The sequence below is a fragment of the Malurus melanocephalus genome, unplaced genomic scaffold, assembly GCF_030028575.1.
Source record: "Malurus melanocephalus ecotype Western Australia unplaced genomic scaffold, MMel_1.1 scaffold_18, whole genome shotgun sequence".
In the NCBI taxonomy this organism is placed as follows: domain Eukaryota; kingdom Metazoa; phylum Chordata; class Aves; order Passeriformes; family Maluridae; genus Malurus; species Malurus melanocephalus.
This window is the reverse complement of record NW_026623250.1, coordinates 4,813,886-4,836,852: the sequence shown is the minus strand read 5'-3', so window position 1 is coordinate 4,836,852 and position 22,967 is coordinate 4,813,886. Positions and strand designations below refer to the sequence as shown.

General features: G+C 37.3%; 1 protein-coding gene across 1 annotated transcript in view; it reads left to right on the top strand.

The window, feature by feature from the left end:
* The first annotated feature begins 76 nt into the window (after window positions 1-76).
* Window positions 77-22,967, top strand: part of NDUFS4 (NADH:ubiquinone oxidoreductase subunit S4) — a 46,338-nt gene continuing 23,447 nt past the window's right edge. The window contains exons 1-2 of the mRNA XM_057389696.1: window positions 77-225; window positions 19,515-19,593. Of these exons, the coding sequence (XP_057245679.1) occupies window positions 140-225; window positions 19,515-19,593 (165 nt within the window). The 5' untranslated portion in view covers window positions 77-139. The remainder of the gene's footprint in view (window positions 226-19,514; window positions 19,594-22,967) is intronic.

The window sequence follows — 22,967 nt, the reverse complement described above, 5'->3', positions numbered from 1 at the left end:
TTATCCCGGGTCCTCTCCCAATCCTCTTCCCCGTCCGCCTCTCTCACCGCTTCTTTCCGCCCTCGCCTTCGCGTTTCCTGTTCAGGCGGAGGAGGTTTGGCCCTGCGGCGCCGCCGTCTCTCAGCGGCTGCTGAGCGTCATGGCGGCGTCTCTCTCAATGTCAGCGGCGCTGAGGGCTCTCGTCGCCAGGAGCGGTGCGGCCGCGCTCCGCCCGCCGCCGCCCAGGTAACGGCATCGCGGACTACCCGCCGGCCGCCCGGGGACACCGCCGCACCCCGGGGCCCGCGGGGGCCCGAGGTGGCCGTTGCGGGTCTGGGCCGCGGCCGCGGCCGCCCCGAGCGCTAGGCCGGGGGCCCGCGTAGAGCCCTGCCGCGGGTGGGGGACAGCCAGGCTGGCAACAGGCGCCGGGCCGAGGCTTCCTCAGTGTCAGTCCGTGTGTATCCTTGCCCGTCCCTGTCTGTCTGTGCGTGTCCCTGCCTGTTCCTGGCTGTCGGTGTGTGTCCTTGCCCGTCCTTGCTGTCTGCCTCGCGGTGACCGCCCGCCCGGTGTCCTTGCGGCGCCCGGAGGTCGAGAGCTGGTCGTCATGGGCTCGCTGCCGGGGAGCGTTTCTTCGCTACCAGTCTTTCCAGAAATCTGCAGCCTATTACGTCTCTTTTGTATCGTGCCTTTCCTTGTCATCCCTTCTTTGAAATACGTTACCTTTTCCAGAGGATGAAAAGCTGCCTTTTTGCTGATTAAAAATAATATTGAAAATATCTTTATAATTTTTTGGTGGCACTTTGTTGTTCGTTTTTTTAATGYAGAGACCTGTGTTAGATCTACATGATCCAGCCTCGAGCTGAAGACGCGTGCATGTGTTTACTTTTGTGCATCTCACAGAATTTAGGCTTTTTTTAATGCTCGACTCTAGTCAGGTGAAATAATGTAGCTCAGTGCTTTCAGCTGTGGTTTTGAGTATTTGCTTTTCTGTGCTGCTTAAGTTAACACATACAGGTTATTTCCAGTAAGTTTTTAAAATTTGGGTTTTAAAATGTTAACATGTAATATATACGTGTGCCTGAGCAGATATGCACACATAGGGAAAGAACTATAGGTGTACTATTTTTTCACATTTTTATTCTCTGATCATCCCATTGGTTGCTGCTGCCTCCTCCCTCCAAAAAATGGCACCTGTTTTATGGTGTTGAGGGTTAATTCTCAGTCTCCTAGAACTGCTTTGGAATCTGTGAGCATGAATTTAGAATACCTCTAGACTAATGCAGAAACTTACTATTCATGTTTGACTGCTTGTTTCTGCCCTTCTGCTCGTGCTGACAGAACTGTTACCTATGGCATGTATAGGTAAATTGAGTTAGTCAAGTGATTCAGACTGAAAAGTATTTTGTTTGATTGTTTTAAGGTCTTACCATTCTACATTTGAAGTCATTATTTCAGAAAAAATAGGGTGTAGCAGGTCTAGGTATGAACAGTGTGGAATTATGAGGTAGGTACACTTAAGTGAGTATTTCTTCTTTGAAACAGTGCCTTAGATTTCTTCCTTGCCACAGAGGAAGGGGGAAAATTAGTGTCCCTTTGTGTTTTCAGTAAGAGGGATGTTGAAGATACTTGCCTGGGTGGGACTGAAACTTACTCTTCATATTCTGTAGGACAGTGGCCTGATTATAGGTCAACAGGTTTCTTGGAGAAGAGGAAGAACATTATGAGTTTCTCTTACAGTTGTACACAGTTTTTTAATCATCACTTGTTGATAGAATAAGAATAAAATTTTCCACAGAACAAGGAAAAGATGCTTCAGAATAAGAAATTTTTGGCAATATGATGGAATCCTTAGGACTGTCATTCATTGAGTAAGCTTTGTAAAGGAGTATTTCTTGATTCTGTAGGCACTGAAACTTACATCTTTTCTCAATTATTGTTTCATATAAAAATGTGTATCTATGAAAAATACTTACATGAAATTTGTTTCTTAACTAGCCTGTGAATCTCCCTACTTGGGAGTGAGAATCAACAAATAATAACAGAAATGGATTTACGGTTCTACATTTTAAATTCAGGATTTCTTCCTGAAGCTCACCTGAAGTGAGGTGATAAATCAGAAGTGCAGGGGAGAAAGTGTATTGTTTGCTTGTGTATTTTGTATTGCTTCTTGAGAGTAGCTATTCAGAGTGTATACTGTTTTTAGTGTCTCACATCTCCCGACCTCACAGAACTGAGGCTTYTACTGCACACACCTTGAGCTTACTTTCCAGTTGCAATGATCAGCAGCTATCCAAAAGCCTACTTCTCTGAGAAGCCAGTAGTTTGTCACGTATCTTGCCATTAGATGTGTAAGTCCTACAGTACTGGTTTCCTTTCAGATGAATATTTTTACGGATACAATTTGGTACAAGTAGTTTCTTTGTTAAAGAGTATCTTTGAAGTGTTTGTCTAATTTATTACTGGAGTAGTCTGTTATTGTCAAACTGTAAGAAATAGTGTATTATACCAGTATTCTAGATGTGTGTCTTAAAGTAAGTACAGGTGTTAAAATTACTAACAATAAAAATTATTTCTGTTCTTAGGAGTTGATTGAACAAGATGCTGTAACAGTCAACTGTGAGGGCGTTTGAATGATTCTTACATTCTCAGCACTATGCTTTTGTTTACTTAGATTCAGAATAAGATTTTGTTGTTTGGTAAAACTTGGTTACGTAGCAGTTTCATGTTGTTTGCCTAAATTAGGTTATATTAGCTTATTGTTTGGACACTGTAGGATTAAATTTTCAAATTCATGATGTAGTTTTGTTTGCAGTGCATTTTTATGCCCATTTTTGCATGTGAAACTTATTACAATCCTCCGAGTTTCAGAACTTCAATTAAATAATTATCACTTTCCAAGAGTTACCACAGAGATTCAGTTCTGATTACCATTAGTGACATTTGGTTCTTAGACAAGAACCTCTAGCACAAGTACCCATTTTATCACTACTTTTAAACACTTCAGCGTACATATGCCCCAGCTGCCTGATGATTCTAAACAGGTTATTATATGTAAATAAATGTTAAGGCTGAAGTTAAGAGAACATGCTGCAACAGTCCTCCTATCTTTATAAAATCCCAAGTACTTGTTTCAAATCACTTAAGCAGTGGTTACTGAGGCTCTCATTATTTTATCTGGTGCTGAGCCAAGTAAGTATCAGCAGATACCTGAACTGATTCAGAAAGTAGAAGTGCCTCCTTTGCTTAAGTCATATTTTAAAGCTTTCATGCTGTAAGATCTGTGAAGTTCAGGAGGCTTGAAATTATGTTGAACACGCTCTCCTTGTTTTGACCTAAAAGATTGCAGTGTCTCCTTACATTAGAAATATGGGCAGTTGWAGCTAGGAAAACAAAATGTAAAACAAATTTTGGCTGAACTGGGAATCAGATATTTATTTCAGAGAAGCCCTTTATATCACAAAGCATTGGAGCCAGAATTAATTTCTGTTGCTATAGCAGAATATTTTGTGTACAAAGGCTTAGTACAGCCACATATTCTTTACATTTCATGATAATTAATTTTTCATATCTCTTTTCAGTGATTTTTGAGAATGTATTACCTTCCTCTTGTAATTCTGTTGTAAAAACTCTGAGTATGAAGCAAATGTATTGCTGGTTCATCAGAAATGGACACCTGAGGTTATGAAAGCAAAGGATTATGAATACTTGTGTAGTACAAAACCTGTTACTCAATTCTTACTCAAGAAATTGAGGAAATCTGGGATGCCATTTACATCACAGTTTTCAGTGAGTGTCTTTATAAGCAAGCTTGCTCCTCAAGAAAATGAGGGGAAAGCCATTTTTTGGCAAAATAAAGGACTTCTAAAACAGAAAAAATTCCTGTCTTAATTTTTTATCCTGTCCTTCCTTGAAAAATAGAAAAAAATGTTTATTAACTTTTAAAAGAAAATTTTTGCTTACTCTTTTGTGATACCCCTAAGGTTTGGATATTTTTCTTTAATGAAATTATGTTGGCTTTTTTTGTTGCATGTCCATACCAAACCATGTGTTAAAATAGGGCTTAGTAGGGTTCTAGAGCTAGGTCTGAGTGCAGCAGAGAGCTGTATAAAGATGCACAAAGCCCTGACTGAGTCTGGTTAATAGAAGCACTATTTGGCCAGTATTAGTGCTAGCCAGTGTGAGAATTTTGACAAGTCTGGAATAAATAGCATGTTGCAGAAGTTGTATTACTTTTTATTTCATCCACCTGTTAATGCGTGTCTGGTGCTTACTTTATCTCACACAGTGTATGAAAGTATATGTGGTGTTGTCAGGCTCAGACACAACAGAAGCTTTGATTTTAATTAATAAAAACCGTAGTTCTATAGCATTTATCTTTGTTAAAATTATTTCTGGTGACTGATAACATCTTCATAGAGTACCTGGAATAAAATTTAAATATCAGGCCAGGCAAAAACGCTTCTTGCAGTCTTCCCCTAGCTACATAAGTAATGTTTATAGATAGCTTCATTCTGGTTGTTCACCAGGGAAAAAAAGGACTTTTAAAATCCATATTTGGCTGGAATTTTACAATTTTATGTTAAGTATCTGTTTTTGGTTTTGATACACATCAGTGCAAATACAGTGAATCACAGTCTCTTACAACATAATAGCACAATGGAAGACTGAAGKTTTTTGCTCATGAGATTCTGGTGACATGAAGTGTTGAAGCAGACTCAAGGTGAAAGATGTGGTGAGACAAGTGGACATAGTCAAGGAGAGAAAAAGATGAAATCCACTGCAGTTCATACACTTAATGAGCATCAGTTTAAACACAAAACTCCAGGCAGCAGTRTCTGATCTTGCAGACACCCAGAAGCAGTAGTTTGGGAGTAGGTGTTTCATACTACTTAAGTGCAATAATTTGTTTAAAACCAACTTTGTTTAAGAGTTGGTCAAATAGTGATTGTGTGGTTAAGAGAGGGTCTAGGAGCCAAACCTTTATGTTCATTGTGACTGAAAGCAGCATCAGTGCTTATTTGTTACAGTTACAGGTCTTTTGATGACAGCCTGTGTCTGGCTCTTGTGAAGAGCAGCCCTCTTTCCCCAATGGTTTTGCATGCTTTGAGGAAGAGAAGGGGAAATTTCTGATAAGCAGAATGACTTCATTCCCTTGCAGTATTTTATATAGGATCTCCAAGTTGCTAATCCATCAATATTTGAGTACTTACGACAGGACAACATACGCTGCTACTCATGTCTGTTGTATTAATGGGTATGCACCAYTATTAGGATATCAGAGTGACTCCGGTGAACCAGAATGGTGTCTTAGATTTCTTGKTTTTGCCTTCTCTGTTTGGCATTATTGGAAGCAGGGTGTAGGAGTGCTACTTTTTTCCTTTGAAGTGGAAAGAGTAGGCTTTGGAAAGCTCCCATGTAATAAGGAAGGTGTTGGATGTAATGAAACATGGGAACAGTAGGATGTTGATATCAATGTGAACAATCCCATCACAGTGAAAACCATCTATGGAAAWTACCATCTATCGTGCAGTTTAGCAGTGAACTCAGACCAAGCTCATTCTARTTCCTAAAGCTGTATGGACTTCCGGTAATGTTTGTGAAAGTTAAAGTACTTTCAGTATTGGTCTAGATGAGGAAGAGAATGGAAGAAAGATGTGCAAGTAAGAGGGGCAGATAGTAAAAAAGTTTGGGAGAATCAAAGTCTGAGAATGAGAATATGTCAAGGAGGAGATGTGTGTTCTGAAAATGGCTGTTTTTATGGAGAAGTAAGTACATCAGGCATCATGACAGCAAAATGTCCCTGATAAGGCTTCTTAGATTGTTCTTTCTTATTGGACATATAACTTGAAGTGACTTATTTTAATTACTTTAGGTTCCTTCACTTTTGGAATTATAAACCTAGAGGGTCATTGAAAAATGACACTTTGTTTTCAAGACAATCCCCAAAACATTATTGTGGAAAAGACTCTCATGTTGATATATCATAGTACAGAATATTTGGTATCTCAGAGATTGAGGATTGTATTTGTAGAACTTGTTGCAACCACATTTTTTATCAAATAAAKAAATCAATAGTAAGATTAGGAAATGTCACTTGGCTACTTGGAGAACTGGAATTTGAATACCAGCTGTCAATGGACAGTGTTTCAAATCTGTGTTAGCAAAACAACGAAATTTGCTCTATTGATATAGGTTTAACTCATAGTGGGAAAATTCTGCTATTTGGGTTACAAAAAATTACCTAGATTTTCCTTAATGTAGGTTTGAGCATTTTGACTCAACTGACTTCTGTTATTCTCTACCTCAGATGAAATTGACTGTTTTAAGAGACAGAAATGCTGAGATGCTTATGTAGTTAGCAAGGAAGTATGAACCTGCTTGCAAATAATTTGAAAAAAAATGCTCAAGTTTAAAAAAACCTTATTTTGTACTAACAATTTCAGTAAATTTGTACTACCCTTAATAGCTAATGTGTTACATGTTTTACTCGTGCAGATTTTCATTCTTATGGTAATACAGTGGATTTTGCTAAGTTTTTTAAATACTCTTGGAACCATTTGATTCTGTGTTAAAAAGTATACCTCTAAACTATCTTATGATTATATACTTTTTTTGTTTCTAGTAAAARAAACCTCTAAACTAGCAGGAGGAARCTGTACAGTTAACATTACCTTCTTTATAATGTGTGTTTTCCTTTTCCTAAGAAATAAATGGCATTATTTTGGTCTGAGTTTCAAAGTGCAGTACTTTGAATACTCCTGGCAGTATAATAGTATGTTTAGGTACCATTTCTTAATTCTTTCTGGCTGAAGTRGTTTCTGAATCTTTCCTTGACCCATGACTGATGTTGAAGAAGTAAAGTAACTTTTGACTGAACAAGACAGACTGTAGGCAGCTCCAGAATGTGTGTGGGCAAACGATTCTTGCAACTGCTTATTTTTGGGATATTAACATGAAAGAGTTCATATACAAGTCCTATTCATTTTTTTAAAGTCAGACTTTGTGTAGTTGATGTAAATGTTTTAGACCTGTCTTTTATAAATGTACATTTTACATGTGAACACCTCTGACATTGTCATTTGTAATCACTCTATTGAAGTAATCTGCTAAATGTTAATGATGCCATTTATATTGAAGTCCAAACTACATTTGTTGCAGATGATGACTCTTGAGTTGTTGGTTTTTTTAATAGATTTCAGTAGTTTGCATGTTCAGAAGTTACCATCTCTAATCTTTCTACTAAATTTTAAATGAAGAAAAAGCCAGAAAGCTCTTCATGCAGTAACTGTTCTGTCATGTATTCAAGGAGTATTTGCAGGTGCTGTGTAAGTTATTGGAAGAAAAATTCTGTAAGAGTGATGTTTTGTCATATGCCAGCRTTTGTGCCTTGCAGAGAAAGGGACGAATAATCTGAATGTTGTCTGAACTGGAATTGAAGAATGAGGTTTGCATTTAAAACACCAGTGTTGCCTTAAGGCTTTAGAAAAGAGTGAGTAATATCAAGATTTGCAGTCTCCTTTCAGAGAGCTAACAGCTGATTAGATAGTAAGAATATAGAAAGGAAGAAAGAATAGTATTAGGAGGAAGAGTTGATCAGTGTACAAGTGAGAGTACAAGCAAACACACAAATAAAGAAGCTGATGAGGTTATTTTTATTCCCAATGATGAGTTCTTAAAAATGCTTCTGAGGTGTGCTTACATTAATGAATAATGACAGAGGGAAGAAAAATCAGACAATTATGGAAATACAGAACACTCAAGCTTTCTTTGAAAATAGACTTAATTTATGTAGCTTGATAGTTTCATTATATTTCTCTTGTAGCACACAGTAATTCTTCCTTTATCAGTTTAAAGAACTGTTCCAAGATTGTGGATACTGATGCAGTATGCAAAAGAAAGAAAGGGTTGTTTTTTGGGGTTTTTTTTTTCCCCTAGCTAATTCCATGTAACTGTTGCTTTCTCTTGTAGATAGAATAGGAGTTAAAATTTTGGTGTGGTAATTTTTTAAAAAATTCTTGTTGGAGACCCACAGGCTGCTTATATTTTAGCCAACCATTTGTTTTCATCTGAAGACAGAGGTGTATTGTAGAAGGTATTTAATCACACTGGTACCCACAACTAAAAGCTTGTGTGGTTAATATATTTTGAAAACAAGGTAAGATTTGAAATCAGTCATTATAGAGATACTACATAAAAATTAAGACCTTTGCTTCGATTGCAATATGAGGCTGAAAACCAAGTGCAGATATATTGCGTACACTGGAAAAAAAAACCCAGCCTGTATTTGGTAGGAATCAATGACTAGCTAAGTGTCAAGGAGCAGCAAGGGCTGTCTAGTCCAGGAGGTTAAGCAGGCTGGAAGGTGAGGGTGACCCCAGCAGGGATAGTGCTTTTACTGACCAGAACAAGGGCCGGAGGTGGGTACCCTTAATGATGCCGTTTAAGCAGAAGCTAAAGACCCAGACCTGAACATCTAAATGGAGCTCCAGGGCCACAGGCAGGCCTGTTCATGGAAGCTTTGTGTGAGGCTGGTCATGGCCATTAAGACCAGTTAGTGCCCTTAGGTTTCTGATGCATGGCCTGACAATTTATCTTCAGGTAGACAATATTAGATCACTTGAAAATGCTRTTTTTGCTTGTAAGATAGCACCATTGGTGTATCCTCTCTGCACGTAACTCAGCAGTCAAAAATTTACTGAATTTTTCATGGAGGTTGTTCCCCTCAGAGGTGTATAAGAACCATGTGGGCAGACAGATTGAGTGATGAAGGTGTGTGACGTGGAGAGTAGGTATGGTACATGATAACTGAGGAAGAATYGCAAGACCTCAAAGGGGAATTGAGGACAAAAGCTTGTTGTCAGAGAAGGAAATTGACAAGTAAGGTGGCTGAGACAAGGCGAAGTTCACAAAGTTAAGTGTGAAATAATCCAGGTAATATTATTTGTGTGATTTTATTCCATTTCTGTCCAGAACAACTGCTAGGAGCATACAGTTTTGAAAAGTGACCTATATGTTGTGTTCCAATTGTGAAGCATTTTGCTATCTCTAAGTGGCTTGTGCTACAAACATTAATATATAGCTCCAAAATGCAGTTTGTCAGAGCTGCCCAACAGCTAAGGCTTACTAGCATAATAGTTTATCTGACTTTCCTGAACCATTATAAACCAAGTAGTAGTTTTCCACTAATGCTTTAAAGGATTCTTTTTTGTGTCATAGTTTACAGTTCAAGTGCTTGAGAGCATTAAATAGGAAGGAAATTGACTTTATATGTGCTGTATTTTACAGGCCATGGATTATTAAAATAAGGATTAATTAAGCTTGTAAGTGCAGTGATAATGAAGGGCTAAATCAACAGGAATGGATAGGGGTGAAATACAGGACCATGCTATGCCATAAACCAGTTTGCAATGCAGAGCAATCTTCGCCCCTTTTTTCTATTTAATGTTACATGATTCAAAGGCTCTTTTTCAAAATGCACAAAATAAGGCAGAGGTGGGTTGTGGAACATTAGTTTCATTCCTCACAGTTTTGAAATTAAACCCTTTGACTTTTGTTGTTCCTTCTAYAAAGAGAGCACAGTTTTTAGTTTTGTCAAGTTGTATGAATGCCTGAATGTGTRTGTGTGGGGAGTTTGACATTTAGAAAGCACAAACAAAGCAAATGTGTCACCTGTGTATTTTATCTTTACACYCTACACAACTTTTCTCTCTTCCTTTTTAACTTTATTAGGCTTTCTAACTAGAGAATGTAAAATTCAGTTGATGGTTGTTATGGGTTGTGCAACACTTCTAGTATTATCAGTCTTCCAACTGACTTGCCTGTARGAAGTTTCTTATTATTGGGAGCTTGCTGCTGTGAGATTGTGAACTAAGGTTAATTTTTAAGATTAGGTGTTCTGTTTGGGAGAGTACTGTGTAATGAAATGGTGTATCAGCAGCTCTTCAGGTGGCAGTAGTTCAGAGTCCCTGTGACCTGAAGCAGTTGGATAGCTTACAAATTAGGTATTGYATTGCTGTAAAAGCAGTATACCAGGTCTCCTTTCAAAGAACTCATAATGAGTTATTTGATTTCCACAACCAAAATACTTAAATAATTTTGAGTCATTTTATTCTTAACATGTTAAGCCCCTCTCTCAAAAGTACTTTTATTCTGTTTTCTGTCATCTGTCAGAGACCACTGGTGTTCTCTGAGCCATGTGCATGTGAGGGTCAAGGAGCAATGACATGACTTTTTTTCAGAAGTTTAGTTGCAAATAATGACTCAGTTTGCATCTAAACACTTTAGGAAATGTTTTGATATCAGCCTGGGACTTGTAGAGAACTGCTTCAGAATGTGCAGCTATTGCTTGCTGGTCTGCTACTTGAAACCTCCAAGTTAGCTCTGTGTATTTTTGCCTAAACTTTTCCTCAGCTCAAGCTGTTTGCATTGTGTGTATGCTCATATTCAAAAGCTCAAATGACACCTGTCCAACTCTGCAGGAGTAGGTTGAGCTGACCTGAGCACACTGTCAGCCTGATGTGGAGCCTTCTGAAGGGCTGGTCTTTGTTGTGCATCCAGTCACGTCACCTCAATTAGCTGTCTACTCGAATGGGCCCTCTTTGAGTCAGGGAACATGCAGTCTTGGTACTGGGTTAGAGCTAACCGTCCTTATTATGTCCTGACTGCAAGAAAGCTAGTTAAATGAGGAAAATTGGTAGACGACTCAAGTCATGTCTTCACAGAATTGACTTGTGTTCTGAGGAATTACCTGGGGTGCAGGGGTGGGTACAGTGCTCCGATTTTGTGGTAGTTCTGGAAGGACCACGTCTGTCTTTGCATTGTRCAGTGGTTCAGCTGATACTTGTTTGAATATAGTAGGTCAACTGCATTTTCCCCTCTGTGGGATAATTAAAGTAGAATCTAACTAAAATTTGATTGTTTGCTGCTTCATGAAGTATTCACTACTTGAAAATTTAACTGACTTAAAAGAATAATGAACTTGGAAGGGACCCACAAGTATCACTGAATCCAGCTCCTGGCCATGCACAGGACACCCCAAAGTCACACCAGGTACATGAGAGCATTGTCCAAACACTTCTTGAACTCTTGTCAGGTTGGTGCTGTGACCACCTTCCTGGGGAGCCTGTCCCAGTGCCCAACCACCCTCTGAGTGAAGAACTTTTTTCTAATGTCTAACCTAAACCTCCCCTGACGCAGCTTCATGTTGTTCCCTGCAATACTGATCACCACAGAGATCAGTGTCTGCCTTCTGTTTCCATCATGGAGAAGTTGTAACTGCATTGAGGTCTCTCTACAATGTTTTCTTATCCAAGCTAAACAGATTAAGTGACCTCAGCTGCCTCTCATACAGCTTCCGCTTAAGACCCTTCAACATCTGCATGTCCCTTCTGTGGGAGTTCTCTAATAGCTCTATGACCTTATATGGGGATGCCCTAAACTGCTCCCAGAGCTCAAGATGAGGTTGCCCCAGTGCAGAAGAGAGCAGGACAACCTTCTCCCTTGCCCAGCTGGCAATGCTAACCCCACTCCTGGCTGCCAGGGCACTGCTGACTCATGCTTAAACTTGTCATTGACCAGGAACCCTAAGGTCCCTTTCCATGGACTACTCTCCAACCTCACTCCCCAATCCAGTCATGTATTCAGGGTTACTCGATCCCAGAATCTAGGACTTGCCCATGTTAAATTTCCTGTGGTTTGTGATTGTCTATCCCTCTGATAGTCAAGATCTCTCTCTGCCCTCAACAGCTCATCCCAATTTAGTATGATACTGAAACTTGCTTGTATCCCTTGCAGTACTGCATCCAGGTTTTTAATGATGTTGAAGAGCATGGGGCCCAAGATGAAGCTCTGTGGAACCCTCCTAGTGAAAGGTTACCAGTCTGATATCACCCTATTCACTGTAATATTTTGTGCACAACCAAGAGCCAGTTCTTACTGATTCCATGATGTGTTTGTTCAGCTGTGAGCAGGATATTTTGTCCAGAAGGATTCTGTGAGAGACAGTGTCAAAAACTTTGCTGAAAGCCAGAAAGATCACATCAGCTGGCTTCCCTTGAGCATCTGCATGTGCTACCTTGTTGTAAAACGAAATTGACAAGCAGGACTGTTCCCCCTGAAGCCAAGCTGGCTTTGACTGATGGCTGCATTGTCCTTCAGGTGTTTTTTAATAATTCGCAGAATTATCTTCTCCAAAACTTTATCAGGTATTAAAGTGAGACCGATAGGCCCTTAGTTTAGTATTTGTAAAGGTAGGTGAACTTAACATTTAACTTTRAGGATGCACAAGTTTAAGTTCCAAACCACAAGTTCAGTGCTTATTTTTATGTTTACTTAGTATATTTATATAACCATTGCTTCTTTTCATAAGTTTTACCTGACAGAAAAGCAGTCAGTTCTTGCCCTGTTTCCCAAACACATGACTGGGAAAAAACAAATTGCATATGAACTTATTAGCAAGTAGAGGCAATGTCTGTGTATTTATATTTCAGTTTTGATCATTTTAGCAACTTATTACAGATACTTCAGTAGTTTAAATAAATTAATATTTCTTTCATCCACTGAGAAACATAATTTACTCTGCTTAACGTCATTTTATATCAAAGGAAAAAGTATAATTAGCCAACTTTGTCAGAGTATTAAAGTATTAAAAATGAGGAACTGAGTTTTCCTCCAAACACAAAAGTTACTTTTGTGCTTCATACTACAAAATAGAACTGCATGTTTCCATAGACGGTGTTTGGTATTATATTCCATGTTTTACTTCTCTTGGAAAGTAGTAAGTCTAGTAAATGAAACCAGGTAAAAATAAAGTACCATTGACTCTGTTAAGTCATTATCACTTCCAACTACAGTAGTGAATTTAATACTGAGGAAGCATTATCCTATTGTGTTTAAATTCATCTCTTGCAAGTTCAACTTTGCAAGCTGTCTTTATAAAAATGCCTTATGTTGGGGCTGAATGAAAATGTGTTTTATTGGGCTGATTACTGTGATGTGTACTGTATTTGACATTGTATCATTATTGCTTATTGTTTTACGTGCAAGAATTTCATACTGATTGATATTTACTCTGTTTAATCACAGTGTATGACTGTAATGCTGTAGATGCTGTAGAAGTTGTTATTATATTGTGGTATATTTATTTTAGAAGTTGTGATATTATTTATTTTTCTTCTTTTTGTTCAGAATTTAATGTTTTTTTTTGGTAGCTGTACATTTTGAAGCTTATATTTTTCCTTATGAATGCAATAATATTAAAAAGGTTATTTTTGTAAGAATTAACGTTATTCAGTGTATGGAATGGTTCACCATGGTTTCTGCATATATGTTTATTCACACCCACTTGGTCCCCTTGTCTTTCAGTGTCACAATACTTAAGACATCATTTAAATTTACTTCTTGAAGACTGTCTTCATATTTCATGTAGCACGTGGGGCTTGCTTCAAGACTTCGTTTTACCTGTACATTATCATCTAGTTACCTGTTTTGTAATACCTGGGTGTTTTTAACCATGTCTCCAACAGYTGACCAAAAGGGGGTGCTAATAGATCAAACAGTCAGATGTGTTGCATAAAAAGGTTAAGGAAATGTTTTTTGTGCAATCGATTAAGTCCCAGCTAATGAATTGTGTCAGGTAAATACAAGTTTTCACATCGTGATGTTGTGTAACATTCTGATCACAGCATTGCTCTCTGTGGAAGGCAAATTCATCCTGTGTAAATATGGCAGCCTCTTACCATGTCGGGGTTAAACGTGGGTAACTTAGCAGATGTTTAAGATGGAAAATTTGTTGAATTTTAGTGATTGAATACAGATACCCACAACTACCAAGTTATATGTCCAAGCCAGGTGCTTTTATATTCTTCAGTCATATACCACAAAAGATTTCCATTGACCATTTTTTTACTGTTTGGCTTCTCCTGTTCAACAAAAGTTATTAATGGCATCAGCAGAGCTGGAACCTCTTAACATAAGAAGGAGAGAGTCAAGTATGTTCCCTGCAACAAGGAACTTCTTTTCACAGTTGAAAAGGTGGTTGAGGGACCTGATTCTGGTATGAATATGTAGTTTTCCAGTAGACTGAAGAACATAAGTGGCTATTCACTTGACCCCTTCATTTGTGTTGTAGGGATGTAGAACCCATTTGGGACTTTGCTGGAATGGCAGATGATAGTGGAAGGGGAATACACATTTCTGAGGGGAAGACATGTGGTTAGATGGTCAGAGCATTTTTCAAGGACACAATACCTACAGAAAGTTTTGACCTCTACAAACACGCATTTTGCTGGTAGTCTTCATTAATTCATTCTGTGTTATGAGCTGATATTAGAATTACCAGTATTTAATAAAAAGACTACGTGGTTTAGTCTTTGCCAAATATCTAATCCTGTCTTTTCTACACACTGTAAAAGACCTTTAGATTTATTGTGAGACTCTAAAATWACAACTGATAGCCATAAGTTATTCTAGATGCAATGTTCAATTCTATAATACCTCTCTAAAGAACTGTGCACAGTGGAAGAAAAAGCTACTTTAACCTTTTTAAGATTTCTAACACTGAGACCCAGATATATCATTAAAGTATATTGTTTTGTAGCATATATAAAAGGAAAGTCCATGCTGAAGTAGTCAGATTGATGGTAGAAACRAAATTTTAGTGTACAATGTTACAGTTTAAATGAACTGTATTCATTATAATAATGAAATTATTATAAACTGTAGAAAATTATAATAATGTAAAATAATGGTGTATGATCATATAGATCAAGATAGAGGAACTGGGATTCTCAACACAATGACATGGGACAGGGAGAAAATCCTTTTGTAATTATAGACTAAATGATGCATAGATGATGGACTCGGAAGGTAAAGGAGCTGCTTCACTGTGGAAAATTTATGCAAAATCAGTAAGGAGACAAGTGACTTTAGTCAACCTTATTTTTTGTCTTACGTAATTTTGAAGAGTTTTTGTTTTAAAAGGCTGGCTATTRCAGTAAACCTAGGTTTTAGTATTTAAACGCCTGATTGTTCATCACTAGCAAGTTCAGTGTAAGGAAGACATTTGGACAGATTCGCAACAGAGCAGTGGCCAACTTGGATCTTTGTCACACTTTGTTCATTAGACAGTAACYATGAAGGAAGTTTGTTTGGAATGTGTTTTGAATAAGACATTAATGAGCCTAGAAGAAAGCAGTGTTTTTGCTGCTAGCCACATGTAAAACTTTCTGCATAGTCTCTGAAATTCAGAATTATTTTACAGCCTATTTGTGACTATTCTAAATATTATGTGTGCAGTCATTTTAAATCAGARTTTGATTAGTCTTGGAGCAGGGTAGAACTTCCTGCTCTTAAGGCCCCTCCCAAGATACTTCAACAGGGAAAAAAAAGTGTAAGCAGTCAAAAAGAAGCAAAATGGGGTAATGTAAGCCCATATTGCTTGCAGAGAGAAAGGAAGAAAGATTACCTTTCCAGATGTTAGTAATAGAAAAAGGCAGTAGAACCTTATGAGARTGGAACTGTAAGGTGTATGTTTTATACTTCTGCAAGGTATATCCATGAGAAAAGGTACCTAAAAGTCAAAGTGGATGTAGACAGAAGCAAATATTAATGGGGAATTTTGTGAGAATTTTCGTGCTGTTCAAGATTAAATAAAAGGCTKAAATTGAGTGTTCACTTAAATGATTTAGATTGCATATTCATTTAATTTGAAGGTAGAATAGCTGTTATAAAATTTATACAATTTCTAAGGGGAAGCTTGAGTGATGAAATGATACTTGCCATTGTGGCAGCTTGAGAAGACTGGGTTTTTTAAAGGGTTGCATTTCCTGGTTCTTTCCTCAGTTAAGTGCCTGACATTAGAAACAAACTTTTAGTGAAGCCTGTTGAAAATTAAACAGGCATTCTGGGATTCAAGCTACACTTTCTGTTAACTTTTGAATAGTGGTATTTCAGTTCATATGGCATTTTAGAGTTGCTGTTTTTTTCCGAACGCCAGATTACTTTCCTATGAGAGAATAAGTGGAATCATCAGCCTGTTATCTTTAAAGTAAAACTGATGTTGTATAAATTTTCACATGGAGATCTCTCCTCCACTGGCTTGAGATTCACTTTACTAGTCTGGTCAAAAAGCAAATTTTCAACCACTCTTCAATTAGGAAGGTCTTAGAGAAAGTATKTTCTTTCCAACTCATTGCAGTCCAGGGATAGACAGAAGGCAGTTCATTTAACATGTGTACAAGGTTGCAAATTCCAATAACAGTAGTCAAGAGAAATGTCTTTGAAAAATTATGAAAAGCAGAGTTTGACTTAGGTTAGTAAGTGTCCATCTGCTTTTGAAGAAGAGCAAAAACATCATGGAGGGCCTTAAAATATGATGCCTTGGAAGTTGGCCAGTTGACTGTAACCTTATGCAAAAAAATTAGCTCCCTCTGTAAAATGTGGAGGCATCTCAGAGATTCTGCCCACCTTTAATCTGGTGGGGTTTTTACCCTGCTCTTTATAATAGCATTAGTTAAAACAATGTCAAATGACATAATGGTGAGTGGAAATAATTTTCTAGGGCATGGCATTTGCACTTTACAAAGCTGATTAATGCTTTTTCAGTTTCAAACAAAACAAACGACCCACACAACCATATTCAAACTAAACTGAGCTAAATTTTGGTTGTAATTGAATTTATATTACAAGAAAATATATGACTCTGATCAGCTGTTTTATAGTCCTTGCATGCCCAGATCTTTACATATTGATCAGACCTTTCCACAGATCAATTTTCAGAAAACTTCTTGATCAATCATCCAGATTACTTTTTATTAAAGGATGAATTAAACTGCATAATCCAGTGTCCTTCTTTGGACATGTGTTGCGTAGTGTAGTGAACACTGTATCACATGATGTTCCAGAGTATCTTTATACTAAACTATACTTTAATACTAAAGCTTCTATGGTGGGGGAGAAACTGATTTTCCTATTGCAATATTTTTTGCCTTGTTTAAGATTGGGTATTTTGTGGCTTTAGCTACTTAGGTCTGAAACAGAAGCATAATGCTGCTGTTCAGAATGCCCTTAGGATAACTCCTCCCTTGGTGTGTAGTTGAATAAGGACCAAGTAACAATCTGTTCTCTTAGTACTACAATATCTGCCTATTCTGTTCTGTGATGCATTATTTTACATGTGCAAATTAAAAAAAACAATAGCTGTGTTGACCCAGAAACTCGCTGGTAGAAATWTTAAGCTAACAGAGTAATTACCTTGAATTTTTATGGAATTGTTGTGCTTCCTTGTACTTGAATACTTCTGCATGTTCAAACAAAGTAACTTTCCTGACACATTTTGTCATTTTARATAGGAATAGATGTGTCTGTCCATGCCACAGAGTTAGGTGATTCCATAAACWTTGTGCTTTGGATATTTTTTAAGTTGTTAATGGCAGATGGAAGGAAATTTAGTAGAATGTAATTTGTGTTGGAAGTATGGATTTATGTTAAATACTACTGAACTGAACTGAACTTTTTCCAATTGCTTAGTTCATAAGATTCTTGTATAGTATAGAAAGCTGAATTATTGCATTTTTGTTCCTCATTTCTTTAAAATGACCTTAATTAAATATATAGCACACTATTGTCTATAATTTCTCCAAGGGTTTTGGCATGCTTTGTCCCTGCCTCCTCCCAGAAAAAGTGACATGTTATTAGAGTGTAGTGAAGTGGCCCCTGCAGTGGGTGGTGAACTGGCTGACAGGCAGCATGCAGAGGATGGTGCTGCATCGCTYCTTTTCACCAGCAACCTGTCACACATCCCCAGGGATCAGCTTTGGGCCCAGCACAGCTTCGYTTCTTCATCAGTGCTCTATGGTGAGATCCTGATAAACCATGATAAAGTTTGCTGATGATACCAAACTGTGTGGGGAAGTGGACACTTTGTAAAGGAAATTTACCCTGCAGGAAGACCTRGACAGACTGGAAGAGCGGGTTGACAAAATCCTTTTGAAGTTCAACAATGGCAAGTTGTTGCCATTGCAACCTGGGAAATCATAATCCAGAACTGCAGCRTAGTTTGGGGTCTGCCTGACTGGGAATTAGCTCTCTCGGGTAAGGGACYTGAGGATCCTGGAGGAAAACAGTCTCATTATGTTGAGCAGTTGCTTCTGAGCAAAGAGGTCCAACAGATTGCTCAGGGGTGCATTAAGAAAAGCATCACCAGCAGAGATGAAGAAGCTGTTATCACTGTTCTCAGCACTTCTCAGGCCATACCTGTWAAACTACGTGGACCGGCTAGAGAGAGTCCAGAGAAAGGCCGCAAAGATTATGGAAACGCTGGGAAGCCTGCCRTGTGAGGAAGGGCTGAGGGAACTGGGTTGCTTCAGTTGTGAGAAGACTTAGTAGAGATCTTACCACCATGTTCCAGTATTTGAAAAAGTGGTTGCACAGAAGGTGGATATTCCTTTTTTACCATGAGTCACATGCAGAGGGAACTAATGGTACAGGTTACTCCTGTGGAGATTTTGGTTAGACACAAGAAGAAAATTTTTCACAATGTAGTTAAGTAAGTCAGCTATTAGAACAATCTCCCCAGGGAAGTGGTGGGTTCCTCGGTGTTGGACAGTTCAAAGATTCAGCGTGACAGGGTGCTGGGCCATCTTGTCTAGACTGTGCTTTTGCCAAGAGAGGTTGGAACAGATGGTCTTTGAGGTCCTCTTCTGACCTGGTATTCTATCATGAGCTCAGAGTATTAGGTTTCTTGGCTTGTTTCACCTGCTGTTGCTTTATTTTGCCAAAAGATTATTTGTACTCAAAGGGCCTAATCCTGACATTAGTAACATAAGGACAAATTTAATTTATTTAATTTAAGGACAAATTTAACTTATTAATTCTGTKATGTGAAACTGGGTTCTCTGTTTCCAGATGTATCTTAGAGATTTATCAATTATGCACAAAGATAGATTGTATTTCTTGGAAATGAATAAACTGACCCAAAATKATTTAGAAATGAAGCAAAATAGTTTTGCCCAAACCAGATATTTGTGTTTGCAGTATTAGCTTAGGGTTTGGTTAGTAATTTTTTTGGTTTGGTTTGGGTTTGTTTGAGTTTGTTAATGCCCTGTTGTTGAAGTGTAGAATTGGAGCTTTACCATTACAAATAGATTTAGGATTTTTTTCCTCTGATGCCATCGTTTTAAGGATCAGAGTTCCAGAACCCTGCAGCAGCCTTGTATTTTTCTGTCTGTTCGTGACAAACCAGCTACTGTACATTCATATAGAGCAGTACAGTCCTTGCCACTGGCAGTCTCTCTGTGACAGAGAGCCTGTAGGCTGACATAAAGTGCAGCCTGTTGTGAACTGCTAAGTGGGAGTCTGCCAAAAACTCAGCAGACAGAACTAATTGGGGAGAAAAAGGATTTTTGTGCCCTCATCTCTCCCTCTTCAATATTTTTTACAAGACGGATATTGTTAAAGTAACTTGTTTATGTAAGATTTGTCTGCCTCTATTTTCTCATTGCATGAATCATTTTTTAACTTCAAGTCTTGCACTGCAGGTCACTGAGCACTTCCACATGGCGGCTGGCGCAGGACCAAACTCGAGACACGCAACTCATCACAGTTGATGAAAAATTGGTAAGGGTTTTCTACTGAATAATGCCATGATACYGCCTTCAGGGTTATTTCTGCACAATAGGCATTCAGAATGGTACTCKGCGTTCTTCTAGGAAAGCAGAATGTGAACTACAAAGCAACAGTCCTTTATCCACTTTGAAAAGTGGAACATCAGTAAAACATAAGTATGTGAACAAAATATGGCATTCAAAGTGTTAAGCAATGTAAAATGATGAGTACCTTATTTTTTATTTTTGTATTTTGGTCAAGGACCAATGTGAGTTGTAATTAACAGCATGTTTATTATTAAATTTTAATTAAATATTAAATGTTTTGAAATTTGTGTGTATTTTCTGTGTACTGAAATTATACAAAATTTGCCAACTTCCTGCAATTTCTTCATTAGGACCCATATTACTAAAGATACTGTATAAAAGAAATATCATGGAAGGTTATTGTTACTATGATATTGTTACTATACACTCTAGCTTTTGAATATGCATGAAGGTTAGATTACAACTGGAAACAAATGCATAACATTCTTCTGCTAATCAGTAGCAGATCAGAAATTTGGCAATCTTTTCTTGTAACTTCTTCCATAATGTGTGGTCTGTTACTCTAAATGCAACTTGACACTTATGTTTACATTATTCAATGGTATAATTTTTGTAAGACTTCTGGGGGGAATGCATCACAGCAGAAGCATGCCTTTCATTGGTTTTCATATTGCTTTTGAATCTCCAGGAAAACRATGTTCCTATCATTGAATACCAGACAGTTCACATTGTATATATCTTTTTTGAATCCCTGAAGCTATATTACCTAAAAAATATTTAGAATTTATATTTATAAATTATACATTTGTAATGGTATGTACAAGTTGAGACAGCTGAAGTTTAACAGGCTGTTGGAAAAAACCCACACTTAATTTAACAACTCGTTAGGGCTTTTTTTCTCTCACACTTTATATTTAGATGTAGCAATAATAATCTACATATGGGTAAAAAAACCAGTTATTTCATAAACTTACTTCTGAATTTAAGAAATAATATAATCTTAGATTTAAAAATTAAAATAGTACTTCATTCTACCAAAATTATTATCTTGCTAATCTAGTTGTATAACTTGGGATTCAGGAAATTTGTACAGAGATTGAGTCACTCTGTAAACATTAATTCAACAAGTCAATTCACCTGCATTTTCCTAAATTACTTTTAAAGGCACTGTTCTTTAAAATTTTTTACATATCTATCTATCTATCTATCTGTCTGTCTATCTATCTGTCTATCTATCTATCTATCTATCTATCTATCTATCTATCTATCTATCTATCTATCTATCTATCTATCTATCTATCTATCTATCTATCTATCTATATCTAAATACAGCTTTTATAATGCCCAAATCTGCAGTATTCTTGTTGTGGCCTTGGGTGATGAATGTGTGGGTCTGAAAGAGGCTACAGTGAGAAGACAGACCCACAAAATAAATACTCTTCCATCTTCCATTTTGAATTGAAAAGTACGTTACGCAGAGTTAGTGTTGTAAATTACCCTGCCTAGCTATGAGAGTTTATACTTCTGTTCGAGTTAAAGCAAAACTAGTTTGAAATATAGCTATTCACTTCCCTTAGTTATTGTAAATGAGCTGTAAGTAGAGTGCATATTTCTGATGTGATTATATGGTGTCATCAAGTTGAAGACCCATATCATATTTGATGAGTTTTTTTGAGATCTTGTAGTAGCAGCTATTAAGTGTTTTTATTTTGATACATATAATGTGTCTAAATGATTATTTTGTCTTTAGTTCTATAAGTATTAGGTTAAATATCAGATGGAATAGTATTTTCTTACAGTGTTTTGCATATGGGTCCACATTCTAAATGCAAAAACTCCTTTTTGTCCCTAGATTATTATAGGACCTGAAATAAATTTGTAGATTTAGTTAAATTTAGGGAGTCATTTGCATAATGTCATAAAGTAACCAACAACTCGTGTTCTCATGAAGGGGCAAAAATTATATCCCATTAGCAAGGAAGATTGTCACAAAAGGGTTTCTTGTGGTTTTCAACTCTTTCAGGATTAGAAGTTCTCTAGACACCTGTTAAATCTCACATCGATGTATTTCCTTGTRAGATTTATTTAAACTGAACTCTGGAAATCAATATATCACATTTAATTTAAGAATACCGCTTCCTTGGTATTACAGATTGTTAGAAATCATTAAATCATATTTTGAGGCTTTGCATCTTTGTCACTGATTTAAGTTTTATTTTTAAAGCTGGACATCACCGTATAGGTGCTTTTATGCGCATTTSAGAAGGGGCAAGAACAGATGGAAGATGGGATATGGTAATCCTTGTTTGCCTTGTTTATCTTGTTTTGAAACTGAGCTCTTCTGTGACTTGATATTTACAAGGCTGGTAGAGTAATGCTGAGGTTGTTRAAAACTTTTAACTGAGCATTGTAGTGGGATTAATCTGTCTTTCCATGCTTTTGTAGACCTTGTATTCCTATGTGCAAATGCATACGCTAGAACTTGTTCAACAGGATGATTTAGTTCTAGTAGTACTAAAACATTCCTTGTGTTAGGAAAAACAAATTAAATAAAAGGGATATGAGCATCCAGACATTGAACAATTAGGCGATAGTCAGTCATGTTCTTACTGCAGCCTAGAATCTGTTGAATGCAGCAGAAAAATGAGTTCTAATGAAATAGTAGGAAAATCAGTAGTTCAGATGACATTAATTTTTCATACTAGAAAAAAAGTGTAAAATGTAAAATGAATTAAATGCTCAGCTTTTGTAGAACATATCCAAGAAATTATAACTTTGTCTCAATTATTAGCTGACTTCAGCAAATACTGAATAAAGTAACTTTTAATGAATCGTAAAACCTGAAGAAAATTACATACAGAATGAACAAAGCTCAACAGTAATACAGTCCTTGCATCACAGTTTGAATCTCTGGCCCCCACTTAGGTCATATTCAAAGAGTCTGTACAAATAGCTGTGTGAAAAGAAGTCTCTCAATACGCTGTTTGCGTTAGGAAATTTGGGCTATAGAGGGCAAAGACTGTCAGCAACTCTCACTCGGGTAATGTTCCAAATTATGTAACTGTGTGTATGGTATAAACATACCATACTGATAGCTTCTGTTATCAGTWTGAAACCTAAAAGTGGTTTTGCCTGAAATGGGCATTTGAACTGTTCTAATTCTTGTGATTTGTTTCAGTTGATTCCCATAAATATTTGGGAATATTTGGGAAAAGTGCCTTTTTATTGGTTAACTGATAATGATATTTCAAGAATATTTCAAAATCAGAGCTACTGTCAGAAGCATTKTCCTTTGCATTGCTAAAGCAGAATATTCAACTGATAATATATATTTCATGG